General features: G+C 37.4%; 3 protein-coding genes across 3 annotated transcripts; 2 read left to right on the forward strand and 1 right to left on the reverse strand.

The window, feature by feature from the left end:
* The first annotated feature begins 3,054 nt into the window (after window positions 1-3,054).
* On the forward strand, window positions 3,055-5,683 carry gal3st1b (galactose-3-O-sulfotransferase 1b). Its single transcript, XM_038296805.1, has 2 exons — window positions 3,055-3,252; window positions 4,329-5,683. Exons 1-2 carry the CDS (start codon window positions 3,131-3,133, stop codon window positions 5,467-5,469), a joined length of 1,263 nt encoding a protein of 420 aa, XP_038152733.1. The 5' UTR covers window positions 3,055-3,130; the 3' UTR covers window positions 5,470-5,683.
* Window positions 5,684-7,455: 1,772 nt separating this feature from the next.
* Window positions 7,456-8,102, reverse strand: LOC119791027 (cytochrome b-c1 complex subunit 9). The gene is made up of 2 exons (XM_038296840.1): window positions 7,933-8,102; window positions 7,456-7,781 (listed from the first exon to the last, which is right to left on the reverse strand). The coding sequence occupies exons 1-2, from the start codon at window positions 8,071-8,073 to the stop codon at window positions 7,731-7,733; spliced, it is 192 nt and encodes a 63-aa protein (XP_038152768.1). The 5' UTR covers window positions 8,074-8,102; the 3' UTR covers window positions 7,456-7,730.
* A 12-nt stretch (window positions 8,103-8,114) lies between these two features.
* On the forward strand, window positions 8,115-15,059 carry zmat5 (zinc finger, matrin-type 5). Its single transcript, XM_038296839.1, has 6 exons — window positions 8,115-8,287; window positions 10,629-10,773; window positions 13,885-13,947; window positions 14,033-14,113; window positions 14,324-14,432; window positions 14,542-15,059. Exons 2-6 carry the CDS (start codon window positions 10,647-10,649, stop codon window positions 14,687-14,689), a joined length of 528 nt encoding a protein of 175 aa, XP_038152767.1. The 5' UTR covers window positions 8,115-8,287; window positions 10,629-10,646; the 3' UTR covers window positions 14,690-15,059.

Raw genomic sequence — 15,059 nt, forward strand, 5'->3', positions numbered from 1 at the left:
ATTTTGTTTTATAAGTCTAATTTATTTGGGACTTTTGAAAATCAACAGGCCCAGAATGATATAAGGTTAAAGGCAAAGTTCTTGATCTGTGGTACTTGTGCTGCCTTGGTTCTCTGAAGATAATTAGATATTAGTAAATTAATTCACCTTAACCTAACTGCGATGAACATTTGCTTCAAAGAGATGAGGGGAAACAGCTGAGCAGAGAATATTTAGAGAACTGAACCTGTGCTAAAGCAGGGGATACTAAACTAGGAGTAGTTTCTGCTATTATGCTGCAAATCAAATACCTCTGAATTTGTAACTTTGATTTATGAGTTACCTTATGTACCAGCTATTTGTGTTCTGGCTGCAAGTTCCATAAAACGGGGGGTTACCTATGAATGTGCTTGATAAGACTTAATGGGTAACTGCTATTGACGATGTAAGCTGATACAGATGTTTATCTCAGCCTTTTGGGTGTTTTTTGTTTTTGTTTACGCTTTTGGAACCTGTTCTTCTAGAGAAGATTGAGTGGTGTTATATGACACATTTTCTGCAGTTCCAAATGTTGTTTGATATTTTTTGTTTTACTAAATCTACGATTGTATGTAGAATTAATTTATTTCGTAGAGGCTTCCAGAGACCTCCAACCCTCCTGCAGTCTTAAGATGAGCTAAAAAGCAGTTTTTGCAAAGCTTTACAATTTATTTTTTATTTTTTTACCATATAAAGCATTGGACACAATGGTATAAAGCACCATAGCACAAAACAAGGTCTATAGAGATACATGTTCCAAAGGTGCATGCGGCTCTTCAATAACCCCCTTACGGCTCCCTAGAGCTTTTTAAAAAATTTATAAAAATGGAGAAAGATGGATTTTTTTTTTTTGTTTTAATGGTGTGCAGGAGGTCAAACAAACATTATGTCTTCCAATGCTGTACAAATTTGTTTAAAAAAAAAAACATTTAAACAATAAATGTAAACATTTCTGTCAATAAAGATTTACATCATGGCCTGTAACACAAGTTTTGGCGCAGTGCCAGGCAGGTGGCTGCGAGTGTGTCCTGGGCCCTGGATCCCAAGAATAAAAAAAGGAAGATAGCCCATGAGAACAGGATTCAAAGAAGAATGGACTGAATCATTTGCTTTCATTACCAATGCGGAAGGATTGCCTGCATGTTTGCTTTGTAATGAGAAGTTTTCAAGTAATAAGATAAGATAAGTAATAAGAAATAGTGGGATAGGAGTACTTCTGAATAAATTAGAGGAGCGCAAAGATAGATTTAAGAAATGGATTGCATCTCCAAACTCCACTACTGCTGCTAGTTTTGTTGCAAACATTAAAAACCGTCGGTCAGGTCGAACAGGTAATGCTCTTATGCAGGTATGTGAACTTTCTTAAATTCCCCCCCCCCCCAATCCTCAGAATAAAAATAACAATAAAATATTTGATTTCTTTATTATGTTTCTATAATTTCATCAATGCAACAAAACCTGATACATTAATATTGTAATGGAATTTAAACGTAAAGCACCAAATATCGTACAGCAGAGTAATCACATGATGTGACATATGCTCAAGGATAAACATTTAATCATGAATGCTTATATATTTTAGCCCATGTAGTCCTTTTTTTATTGGGCAAATAAACTTAGAGTGTGTGTTGTAATAAGAGGCTTATATAAGATTTACATTTTTACGGCTCCAGACAGATTTGTTTTTCATTTTTAGTGGTCCGATATGGTTCTTTGAACAGTTTGGTTTGCCAAACCATTGTAGAGGAAACTCTGGTCTTCACAGAACCCAACTCCAAGCTCCAACATCTTTTGGATTAACAATGGGATGTATTTGAAAGCAGATGTATGACTGTTTTGACATTGTGCTGTATAACTATCTGAGGAATTCATTTTTGTGACCTTTTACAAAAGGCACTTAGGGTTTTGAAAAAAGTTAATGTGTTTTGATAGCTTTCAACGTGTTATTTGTTTTACAAATTTGATAGAAATAGGAAATGCCAATGAGCTTCACTATGTTAGACAATTCAAAGGGTTATACCCTGCAAAGTGTTTCTGTTAATCAGAAAATACATTTAGTTGATCAAGTCAAAGAACATAAATCTTTCTTTAAAAAATGGTGCCTTGCGACTGAAGTTTTTAAATACCAGGGTTAACATTCTGCCACAACAAAGATCTAGAAATGTGTCCTTCAGCAGAAGTCAGTCTGTCACTTTCCACCTGTGTGGGAGGAGATTGGATTTCTTCGAGTCCTTGGAACAGCCAGTGAGGTGTAACTTCTGGGAGCTTTAACAGCACGCTTAGACGGCTTTCTTTCAACTTGTAGCAGGCACAATAATCAGTACCTCCACTAATGCTACCTGGTAAGTCCTCAGCTCACCGCTTGGTTGTTTCTTTGTTAGTTTTTTATTCTTTTTTTGCACCTGAGTGCTGAATACTTCTAGCAGTTTACAGTGTTCTTTTTATACCTATTAATTAGGAATGGTTTCAGGGCATCTCCTGTGGGTAGGCTTTGGAGAGAAGAGGTGAATAACTAATGGAAAATAGCAGGATTTATGAGTTCAAAGGGATATATAATTTTTTTATCTTAACAGTTGATTTGTATGTAGTTGGAAAAGAAGTTAGAATATGCACAATACTGGACACACCTACTGATATGATACCGTCAGCTTGAAATGCCTTTTTTTTATCAGGCATCAGTCAGTGTCTGCAGTGAAAATTCGTTTTTGGATCTTTATCGTTTCATACTTCAGATGTATTTTCATTTCTACGCACGGTTGGGTTCTTACTTAAAATAAAAAAAATTTCTCCCTCCTTCTGTTTTATACGTTAAAAATTGAAATTTGAGCCCCATGTACATGTTTCCAGTGTCAACATAAGGGTTGTGTGTGCCCTGTTTGGCAAAAAAACAACAAGTCACTGCATTTGTCTTTTTATCTTTTGCCTGTATCTCTGCTATTCTCATGCATACCATCTTTTTAGCATCAATAATAGTTTTAATACTTGATCATAATAATGAAGACTTACTATTTTTTTTTCCTGAAAAGCATTGTTCCTGTAAAGCTTTATGTTTTGTTAATGAGAGATAAATGTTCCGTCTAATGTCCTTTCAGGTTTGCTTCTTGGGTTTAACATGCTTTGGAACAAAGGGTTTAAATGTACCGCAGTGGTGCGGGGGCTTATTCCCTGGGTTTTAATGACCAACATAATGTTGGTCCTCTACTGCTTGAAAACAACGAACCATGTGAACATAAGGTAAGGTTAAAAAGAATGAAGCATTTCATAAATATCGTTCTGCACATTGTGTTAAACCTACACATATGTGCTCTCATCATGGTTTTAAACCTTATATTCAGCTATTAAGAACCCTCTGTAATTATGCTGACTGGATAGCTGACCACTCAATGGCAGAATTAGTACGAAATTATTTTAAACCACCGTTCACAAAGGTCCTGGCTTTACAAATACTCAGTATTATCCATGTTTTCTTAATTTTAAAACTATTTTTGATGTGACTGGAAACATCTTCTTATTAAAAACTCATAGGTGTGTCCAGGTTTCAAACATCTGCCCAAAACTGTCACCCTAATATAAAAGGGCATTTGGTTCTATAGCAAAAACCATCCAGAGACTTCAGAGGCATAAGGCTGCCATGAACACAAGTGTGATTATCCTTGGTAACCAGGTGTTAGGTACCATTAAAAAATAAGGTACTGGTGAAAACAATGTCCTTTCAAGTGCAACAGAAATTTGCAGTTGGCCATGCCTCCAGGAAAATGGTTCTATGGTAAGAGCAATCAATAATCTAGCAATATGGACTCAGCAACAGAGAACAATGCTTTTACTAGTCCAACAAAGGTGTTAAAACCCCACTGTACTGTGCCAGCTGTTAAGTATGGTGTTGGTAGCAGCATGCTGTGGGGGCTGTTTTTCTCCCATTGGGATTTGTACTCAACCAGAAACTAGGACACAACTGGAGAACAACGATCTGTGAAAACCCCTTTGACGCTTTTTTGGACGCTTTTTCAAAACTAGAAAATTACAGAAAAGTTCCTTTATGTCAGTAATTCAGTTTATGTGTTTTAAATAAATTAAATACAAAGAGACTAATATTTTAAGGACTTTATGCTATACTAGATATGAACCTATAATTTTGACTCTGTTTAAATGTAAGCAAATCCACCAAATAATCATGCTTTTGCATCAAATTGTGTTGTATCATCACTCCATGGTGAAGAATATCACTTATCAAAATGAATATTTATGGCTATGGCTGTATGTGAACCTCTGACCACAGCTGATTCTAATGCAACTCTTTGTTTCTCTGTAAGGCCTACCCAAGAAGAGACCTGTCCCCTCAGCATGGCAAAAACAAACCAAGCCATCCTGAGTGAGAGCTCTAAACCCAAACAGAAATGCTCTCCCAAAGTGAACATCATGTTCATGAAGACTCATAAAACCGCGAGCAGCACCATCCTCAACATCCTCTTCAGGTTTGGGGAAAAGCACAAGCTGAAGTTCGCCCTACCTGACAGACGTAATGATTTCTGCTACCCACAGCCTTTCCTGCGCTCCCAGGTTAAAGACTACAGACCAGGGCAGTGCTTCAACATTGTCTGCAACCACATGCGTTTCAACCATCAAGAAGTGGCTAAACTTCTGCCTCCAGACGCTGTGTATGTCACCATCTTACGGGACCCAGTGGATCTCTTTGAGTCCGCCTTCCATTACTATCACAGAGCTGTTCCTTTAACATGGGGCATCAGTGGGAAAAACAAACTGACTGAGTTTCTGAACAATCCCGAGGCATTCTACAGTCCAGAGGCTTTTAACTCATTCTATCTTAAAAACCTGCTGTTTTTTGACTTTGGTTTCAATAACAACCTTGGAGTCAATGATCCTCGTATCATGGAGGGCATTCATTCCTTATCCCAACGTTTTCATTTGGTCCTCATTGCTGAATACTTTGAGGAATCTTTGATTCTGCTAAAGGATTTACTTTGTTGGTCAATGGATGATATCCTGTATTTCAAGCTCAACGCTCGCAGGACCTCATCTGTGAATCATCTGGACCCAGAGATGAGAGTCAAAGCCTTACAGTGGAACTGGGCTGACTGGAAACTCTATGAACACTTTAATGCTACTTTCTGGCAGAAAGTAGAGGCATATGGAAGAGAAAGAATGGAACAAGATGTAAAGGAGCTGAGGAGACGAAATGCTGAGATGAGGGCCATCTGTGTTGATGGTGGAGATGCGGTTGAAGCCCAGAAGATTAAGGACACACGTTTCCGGCCCTGGCAGCCCGTCGGAGAGAAATCCATCATGGGGTACAACTTGAGGAAAGACATTGATCCTAAATGGAAGACAATATGTGGAAAAATGCTCACACCTGAAATACAGTATTTATCAGACATGGGTGTGAATCTTTGGGTGACTAGACTATGGGGTTGGTTGAAAGATTCAATTTTTTAAATGTCTGTTTTCATTTTTATAATTTAACTTTATTTGAATATATATATCAGGACAGAATTTAACTCACTGAGGGAGTTGGATGTCCTGTAAGCAACTTTTAATATTATGTTTAGGATTAATACAAAATGTCAGCTTTTGTTTGTCACTGAACTAAGGTTCATTTCTCTAAACTAAGATGGGACTTGCTATCCTTTAAGATAATGGAATAAAAAAACAAACGGTGAGTTTTCAGAAAAGAATTTACACAAATATTACGTCTGCCGGCTAAATATAGTTTGCATTGCAATTAAAAGGTATTTATTATGGGATAAAAAAAGTTAGTCATTTCAATTTGTTGTTGGTGAATGCAATTTGTTCTCTGTTTAAACTGTTTCAAATACAGATTTAGTTTAAAGAGTAAAACCCTAATGTTTTTCGGTTGCATCAAAAGAATCAACAAGCGTTATAGTTTTAAGCAATTTTTCTCATGGCCCTGAGGGCTTTTCTGTCAGCTGGCTACTTAAGCAGCGTTTATTTTGCATATTGTTCCTTTTAGTATGTGGGGATTTAACATTTTAGGAACATTTGGCCATAAAGCACAGCTGAATTTGAAATTAGATTCAAGAATTCTAATGTAATGTTCGGGGGTGATTAAAGATTAAAGACATCTAGAGTAGCTATGATCATAACGAGTCCATAATCTAATAGATATTGTTTTTCAACAACCACAAATACCTATATTAAGACCAGCATTAAGACTGCTATGTATATACCAGTCTAAGCCTGCTTTGTTCTACACTGTTCTAACAAATAAAAAAAAAAACAAGAGGAACTAAGGTTTCTTATTTTAAAAACATAGCCAATATCTTTTTGCAAAAAAAATATATTTTATCATATAAAAAGAGGGGGTCTGCCAATGTTGGCACCCATACAGAAACACCCTCTGACCAAGAGACCATCTTTATTTGACTTTCAGTAATCTGGGTTATGGTGCTCTTTTTTTTAAAGTCTGGGGTAACATTGTTGGAAGTGCTGAGTTGTCATTACAAATAGTGTTAGTGTGACACCTGGAGGCTTAAGGCTCATCTGCAGCCTTAACCAGGTGACAGCAAGCCATCTCAGCTATTATAATTACCATGCAGTAATTTGACTGAACTTGTGAAATGACCTGGTGCAGACACTTTAAGAGCTGACATTTTAGCCAGTTCTACCTCTCTGATGTTTTACAAAAAAAGGGTAAATGCTGTTCAAATACATTGCAAGTATTGAGTTCATATTATAGTCATATTTAGGATTTTAATGACACATCATGCAATATGCAAAATTGGATTGATCTTCTGACACATTTCAGTAACAAGCAAAGATCAAGGCCGTTTACCTATAATAAATATTTTACACATTTGCAGAAGCTGTGTGTGATATTTACAGGCAATGTTATTACTGTGGTTTTACTGTATGTAATGTGTCTTACTTGAACCCCCTATATTGTGTGAAGAAAACTAATTTATTTGCATTTAAACTAAACTTGATTTTGAGTTAGTGATTATGTTAACCCACCAAAAAATAGTTATGAAGGTATAGAAAGAAAACCTGAGTTTATGTAGGTTTCATTAGAAATTGTAAATCATTAGTTTGTTCAATTTCAATAAAATATTTTTAAAACTCAATTTCTCAAGACCCTTGGTCCTTTATAATAATCTGAATACATAAAACACCACACTTTAGTGGATATGGTTTCAATATGGGATACAGGAACAAATGAAGGACAAAAAAGGACAGTTAAAGTTAGTGAGGAAGGTATGAAACAAAAGATAGAAAACATTTAAATAAGGAGATGGTTACAGTTTCCTTCTACATAATTATACTCACTAGAAAATCGGATCAAATCCTACTTTCCAAAGTGCAAAGGTACAGTGGTTAAATCCCAAACATTCACTACAGATGCTTTGACAATAACACCTTTGGCAACTTTAAGTTGTATGATTAAAGAAAAAGAAAAATCAAAACTTTGGATGACATCGAGACATGTTTAATATAACAATTTACAATCTGAAGACAATGAACTTGAAGGAAATATATGCAATGTAGAGGACGAGCCTTGATCCATTTCCCCGGTAGTTGAGGCAGCCTGTCAGCTTCCACAGATCTTCTCACAGTCCACTCCAGCCTGGGTATGACTTAGTGCACATTGTTCAAGATGACAGCACCTTCACTAAGGTGATGAATCCAGGAATACATGGTGATGGAAACCGGATCAGCCTTATATAACACAGGGTAGCGTCCTACTCCTCCTCTTTGCTCTCATAGTTATGTTTGATGTGTTTCCATAGTTTCTGTAATAGTTAATAAAGAACGTTATTTACAGACGAAACTTAACTTACGGTCATTTACAGACCCGGCTAGCCAAGCTAAGCTAACGTTAGCTCCGCTTCGCCCTCTGCTTACAAGGTCAGCGTCGATTAAAACGATCAAAAGCGGACTTACCCCGCGGTTCATCTGCTCAAAAATAGCATCACCGCCTTGGTCAAACACCCGTTCAAAAAAGACCGCTCCAACCATGATAGTTACAGCGAAGGTAGACGTCCTCCTGAAGAGGAGATTGTAGACGGTCTTAGCCAGCGCCATGTTGTCTCTGTGAGGAGCAGTGCGCAGAAGCGGAAGTAGAAACAACGGCTAACTTCCTACAATTGATTGCTGCTAGCTACACGATGTAAATATGACCACACATAAACTGCTTTTTGTATTTTGAAGATTTGCTGGGATTCAGAATAACTGCTAAAGTGAAGCAGCTGGACATTGTTGGAGTTGGAAGTTTTATCAATAAGGACACCGTTAAACGGTATGTCATATCAGCATATTTGTAAACAATCAGAAAGTTTGGAAACGTAAATAATTTGTTTTAGACAAACTTTAGTACTTTAGCTTTTCTGGCAATTCATTGGATATATCTATGAAGAGTGCAGAAGAGGATTAGGGCCCCACTGAAAAAAAAAACAAACAAAAAATAGATTTTTAAATATTATTTCAGTTTAATATGGGGGAAAGAAGTAAGAAAGAATTCTATTTTAATCTCAGAAATCTGACTCTAATCTCAGAATTCTGAATTGAATCTCATATTTCTGATTTTAATCTCAGAATTCTGACTATAATCTTAGAATTCTGAATTTAATCTTAGAATTCTGAATTTAATCTCAGAATTCTGACTTTAATCTCATAATTGTGGATCTTGATGTAGATGGGCACCATGAAGGAAGAGATGTGGAAGCACTCAACTTCACTGATAAAGATGATGTGAGTTGTTTGGGAGGGCCAGTAACACTTTGGTGGAACATTACGGAATTAGGCGAGGGCATGTAAAAAGTGATGCTATTTCGTTAATGGAAGGGCAGAAGGTGATTTAAAAAAAGAGAGCTAGTTTAGTATCTAAAACAGACATGACTACGGTTTGATGCTAACATGTTAGCTGTCAGAATTCATTTAGAATTCTGAGAAAAAAGTCAAAATTCCGAGATCAAAGTCACCTGAGAAAAAAGTCAGAATTCTGACTTTAATCGCAGAATTCTGACTTTTTCCCATATTAAACTGAAATAAAATTTAAAAATCATTTAACTTTTTAACTCTTCCGTAGAAGAGTGTTCAGATCTTTATTTAAAGAAATCAAAAATGATTTTCTAGCATCTTTTCAGGAATTAGTTGATATCTGCCAGCAATTAAATCTCCTCGGGATCTTTATGTGTTTGGTTTGCTCTCCAAGAATGTGGGAGTAATTAAAATGTATCAAAACAAACTAATACAAAAGCAGTTAAAAACATTAAAGTTGAGCAATTTTGCTCCTGAAACCAATAGGGGTGATGGTGATGGTAAAACAAATGCATTTTCTCACATAACAAGGTAGATGTAGAGCTGCAACTATTAATTATCTTCCAAATCAATTCATCTGTTGATTGTTTTTTTCGATTAATAATCGGATAGCAAAAGGTTTCTTAAAGAAGACTTTTTACAAAATTAAACCAGGTGAAACTAAAAGGATTCCACTTGTGGGGTTCTGGATAGAGCATACTGATAGACAAAAACGTATATATATATATATATATATATATATATATATATATATATATATATATATATATATATATTTTTTTTTTTAATCTTAAATGAAAATGTTTATATATCTTTTTTTATAATTGTGGTATAATTGCTGCTCAAGGGCTGGTTGATATGTCACCTATAAGCATATTTTACAGTCTCTAAACTCCAGTTAACAAATAATCTAAATTAGTTGACGATTATTACAATAATCGATTAATCACAATTAATCCGATTAACTGTTTCAGCTCTAGGTAGATGTAATAATGAATTCTTATAAAAAAGAAATAAATAAAAAATAACATAAAAACTAAAATAAAATGGTTCCATAACTACATATTATGTCTATAACAAAACTCTCCTGATCTTATTCCCTTTATCTACCCATAATTAATCCAATAAAATGAATCTGGTGCGACTGCTGCATAATCAGTCAGTATTTGATCCAATCTATACCTTGAGAAAGAGTGAACATTTTGGAAAAAAGAGTTGTTGACACCTTGAATATTAATATAAATGGTAGTGTTGCGCCGGTGCCATTTTTTGGCCCCGATACGATACCTGGCTTTGAGTTATCGGCCGATACCGATACCATCTGTTTGAAATTGATGTGTGTGTGTGTATATATATGAAGAACTGCATACTACTTGAATGTAAAATAATTGCCATCATGGCTTTGTCAAGGTGCTGCCTACCTTTGTGAAGGAGCCCCGCTCGATACTGGTATCTGTATCGGTGCAACACTAATAAATGGTCTTAAACTTTTTTTGACTGCAGGTGCTTCTCTGAATATGACTGAGAAGTTCAGTAGTACAGCTTTAATTCTCCACCAATAAATTACTGTGTAATTTAACTTATCAGCCTCATCACTCTTTTCTCTTTACTTGTGTTGCATTTTATTGCTTTCCCCATGTTTTCTACTTTTAAGTGTGATATTAGTTTTCTGTGATGAGGAAGGAACAAAATAAACAAGCAGATGTCTAATGAATTTACAAGAGCTCTGTCCATATCTCTTATTGTTTTTCTTTTACTTAGTTTCAGCTAATGAGTGATTTTAAGTTTAAAAAATATTTATTATTGTTTCTTTTTGACAGCTTTTCTGTCGGATTGCAATGGGGAAGAGGTATTACTGTGACTACTGTGATAGGTCCTTTCAGGACAACATGCACAACAGGAAGAAACATTTGAATGGTGTTCAGCATCACAGAGCGAAAAAGGCCTGGTTTGACCAATTCAGGGGTAAGAATCACTGACATTTGATCTGCCTTTTCTGCTATTTACCTTTTGATTAGGGGAAGGTGGGAGACATGCAGACTTTTATATCTATTATATGTTTTTAGTCATGATGTACAGTTATGATTGGATCAAAATCTGCACTGCTGATCTGAATTTATTATTCATATGGGATGGAAGCATAAGGTGGATATTTTTGAAGCTGGGCAGCAGTTTCAGTAGAGTCCACTCCCTAGACGTCACCTCCAACTTTACTGGGGGAATCCCGAGGCCCTCCCAGGCCAGCAGAGAGACGTAGTCCCTCCATAGTGTCCTGGGTCGCCCCCTGGGTCTCCTCCCATTGGGACGTGACTGGAACACCTCCTCAGGGAGGCGTCCAGGGGGCACCAGAAAAAAAATGTCCGAGCACCCTCAGCTGACTCCTTGCTCTGGAGGAGAAGCGGATCTAATCCAAGACCCTATCTCACCCTATCTCTAATGGAGTGCCCAGCCACACTAGGAAGAAAGCTCATTTCAGCCGCTTGATCAGCCGGATCTCGTTCTTTCGGCCAAGATCCAGATTTCATGAGAATAGGTGAGAGTAAGAACATAGACCCAATAGTAAATTAAGAGCTTTGCCTATCATATTTAGCTCTCTCTTCACCATGACAGACAGGTTCAGCGTCTGCATTACAGGTGCTGGTCATAAAATTAGAATATCATGAAAAAGTAGATTGATTTCAGTAATTCCATTTAAAAAGTGAAACTTGTATATTATATTCATACATTACATACAAACTCATATATTTCAGATGTTTATTTTGTTTAATTTTGATGATTACAAATGACAACAAATGAAAATCTCAAATTCATCATATCAGAAAATTAGAATATTGTGAAAAGGTTCAAAATTGATGGCCCCTGGTGCCACACTCTAATCAGCTAATTAACTCAAACCACCTGCAAAAGCCTTTAAATGGTCTTTCAGTCTAGTTCTATAGGCTACACAATCATGGGGAAGACTGCTGACTTGACAGTTGTCCAAAAGACGACCATCGACACCTTGCACAAGGAGGGCAAGACACAAAAGGTCATCGCTAAAGAGGCTGGCTGTTCACAGAGCTCAGTGTCCAAGCACATTAATAGAGAGGCGAAGGGAAGGAAAAGATGTGGTCGAAAAAAGTGTACAATCAAGAGAGATAACCGCACCCTGGAGAGGATTGTGAAACAAAACCCCTTCAAAAATGTGGGGGAGATTCACAAAGAGTGGACTGCAGCTGGAGTGAGTGCTTCAAGAACCACCACACACAGACGTATGAAAGACATGGGTTTCTGCTGTCGCATTCCTTGTGTCAAGCCACTCTTGAACCACAGACAGCGTCAGAAGCGTCTTGCCTGGGCTAAAGAGAAACAGGACTGGACTGCTGGTGAGTGGTCCAAAGTCATGTTCTCTGATGAAAGTAAATTTTGCATTTCCTTTGGAAATCAAGGTCCCAGAGTCTGGAGGAAAAGAAGAGAGGCACTTCATCCACGTTGCTTGAAGTCCAGTGTAAAGTTTCCACAGTCAGTGATGGTTTGGGGTGCCATGTCATCTGCTGGTGTTGGTCCATTGTGTTTTCTGAGGTCCAGGGTCAACGCAGCCACATACCAGGAAGTTTTAGAGCACTTCATGCTTCCTGCAGCTGACCAACTTTTTGGAGATGCAGATTTCATTTTCCAACAGGACTTGGCACCTGCACACAGTGCCAAAGCTACCAGTACCTGGTTGAAGGACCATGGTATCCCTGTTCTTAATTGGCCAGCAAACTCTCCTGACCTTAACCCCATAGAAAATCTATGGGGTATTGTGAAGAAGAAGATGCAATACACCAGACCCAACAATTCAGAAGAGCTAAAAGCCACTATTAGAGCAACCTGGGCTATCATAACACCTGAGCAGTGCCACAGACTGATCGACTCCATGCCACGCCGCATTGCTGCAGTAATACAGGCCAAAGGAGGCCCAACTAAATACTGAGTGCTGTACATGCTCATACTTTTCATGTTCATACTTTTCAGTTGGCCAACATTTCTATAAATCCTTTGTTTTTATTGGTCTTCAGTAATATTCTAATTTTCTGATATGATGAATTTGAGATTTTCATTTGTTGTCATTTGTAATCATCAAAATTAAACAAAATAAACATCTGAAATATATGAGTTTGTATGTAATGTATGAATATAATATACAAGTTTCACTTTTTAAATGGAATTACTGAAATCAATCTACTTTTTCATGATATTCTAATTTTATGACCAGCACCTGTATAGCAGCAGCCGAACCGATTGATCTCTAGCTCCCCTCTCCCCTCACTTTTGAACGGGACCCCAAGATATGTGAACTTCTCCACTTGAGGCAGGAACTCTCCTCCTGAGGGTCATGTGCCTGGAACACCTTTCAAGGGAGGCGTCCAGGGGTTGTTTGGTACAGATGTCCAAGCCACCCCAGCCTTCCAAGCCTTCCTTGAGCTTTACACTCAATCTAATCTATCTAAAACACGTGGACCTGTTGGGTAAACTTCCAAGAACCCCCGAGAACCCTGCAGAGTGTAGAGCTGGTCCACTGTTCTATGGCCAGGATGAAAACCACGCAGCTCCTCCTGAAGCCAAGGTTCGACCATCAGCCATACTTTCCTCCACAGGATCCTGGCATTGGCTCTCCTAGTGAGGCTGAGTAGTGTGATCCCCTTATTGGCTCATAGGCCGAACCTCGCCTCAACCTGAAGGGATGCGACCCTATCATCCAACACGAGACGCCTGAGCAGCAGATCTACCCCCACCCTCCGTCACTCCATACGGGCCACTCCAAAGTAGAAGAAGGCCCAGCGTCTCTCAAGTAGTGGATTTCCAGAGCCCACCTATGCGTGTAGGAGAGACGGACTGTTTCTAGCTGGTATCGCTCCACCTCCCACACAAGCTCAGGCTTTAAGACCTTAAAAAACATAAAATATTTACATTGTCAGCAATGACATGCAAGACCAATATCTATGAGCTTTTAAATGACATCTGTACATTAGCATAAATTACACTAGCATTTACAGCATAAAATTTGATAAGCAATAGCAATGGACATAAAATATTTTTTCCTAATCTTCACAGATTCTGCTGCTATTCTGCACGATGAGCAAATAAAAAAACCCTGCAGGAAGTTTCTCCAAAAAGGTAAAAAAAAAAAAAAAAGGAAAAACATTTCTTTATCAGACAGATCATCACGTTGGATGTTTTTTGTTATGTTTTTTTCTTTTAGGAATTTGTGATTTTGGTCCAAACTGCAGATTTTCTCACATGTCTGAAGAGCATCTTTACAATTTGAAGAGACGAATGGAGCGTAAGTAGTGGCCACTAGGTGGTGCTGTTTACCATGTAATTGTAGATGTAGAGCTTAATTTAGGAAGTAACACTTTCAGGCCACATTTTATACAAATACAAAATTATAAAAAAAATGAATGGACAAAATAATTTAGGTTAGACGAATGTTGCGTATAGAATGCCCTTTTACACCTGCGTCTTAATGAATGCAATATTTTCTTTAATTAAGAGGAAAGACAACACAAAGAGGACTCTGAGGACAGAAAGATCGCAGTACGAAGTATAGAGGAGTGGCTCTCGAAAAGGGAAAAGAAGCAAGCTGCTCTTGGTAGTAAAGGGTATGCCCCATTCTTTTTTTGTATTAACACACTGGCCTACATGTTTAGCATGCCTAATAATGGACTCTGTTCATTTAGAATTCATCCATTCAATTATTTATTTCTGCAGAGATTTAAAAACCAAGGAGGACAATGAGGAGGACGAAGCAGAATGGGATATTCCTCAACAGCTCTTCACTATTCCTGACCTCCCACCCTCACTCGTACCGCCTCCTCCAGGCGGATGGAGAGTCAGTCCAAGCACCGATTGGGGCTGAGAGATATTTTTTTCTTTAGTATTAAAATCATTTTAAAAGGACAAACAACATTAACAGAGGAACATTGGTATTTTAAGAGAATGTTTCACATTTTTGTTGGATGACGTGTCTATTTTCAGCACCGATAAAGACCTGTTGCTATTTAAGAGGAGAAATAAACAATTTCTTTTTGTATTCCAATTAAATTTTGCTGTATTTTTTACCGTGGGTCTAGATTTTTCTTTAGAGATCTTCTGAATAAACATAGAATACAAGTGTTTAATATATAAGTGGAGTCCCATTTATGAGGACAGTTTGTAAGCTGAGCCACAGATTTGAGTGTGCTTTAAAAAAAAGAACTAAATATTAATAAATGATGTTATTTACTGTT

The sequence above is a fragment of the Cyprinodon tularosa genome, unplaced genomic scaffold (genome assembly GCF_016077235.1).
Source record: "Cyprinodon tularosa strain WSP-4 unplaced genomic scaffold, ASM1607723v1 ctg378, whole genome shotgun sequence".
NCBI classification, from domain to species: domain Eukaryota; kingdom Metazoa; phylum Chordata; class Actinopteri; order Cyprinodontiformes; family Cyprinodontidae; genus Cyprinodon; species Cyprinodon tularosa.

Coding starts and splice junctions, on each gene's coding strand:
- zmat5 (XM_038296839.1), top strand. CDS start 10,647: ATGGGGAAGAGGTATTACTGTGACTACTGTGATAGGTCCTTTCAGGAC. Junction 13,948..14,032: donor CAGGAAGTTTCTCCAAAAAG/GTAAAAAAAAAA, acceptor TTTTTCTTTTAG/GAATTTGTGATTTTGGTCCA. Junction 14,433..14,541: donor GCTGCTCTTGGTAGTAAAGG/GTATGCCCCATT, acceptor TTATTTCTGCAG/AGATTTAAAAACCAAGGAGG.
- LOC119791027 (XM_038296840.1), bottom strand. CDS start 8,073: ATGGCGCTGGCTAAGACCGTCTACAATCTCCTCTTCAGGAGGACGTCT. Junction 7,782..7,932: donor TTGAGCAGATGAACCGCGGG/GTAAGTCCGCTT, acceptor TAACTATTACAG/AAACTATGGAAACACATCAA.
- gal3st1b (XM_038296805.1), top strand. CDS start 3,131: ATGCTTTGGAACAAAGGGTTTAAATGTACCGCAGTGGTGCGGGGGCTT. Junction 3,253..4,328: donor ACGAACCATGTGAACATAAG/GTAAGGTTAAAA, acceptor TTTCTCTGTAAG/GCCTACCCAAGAAGAGACCT.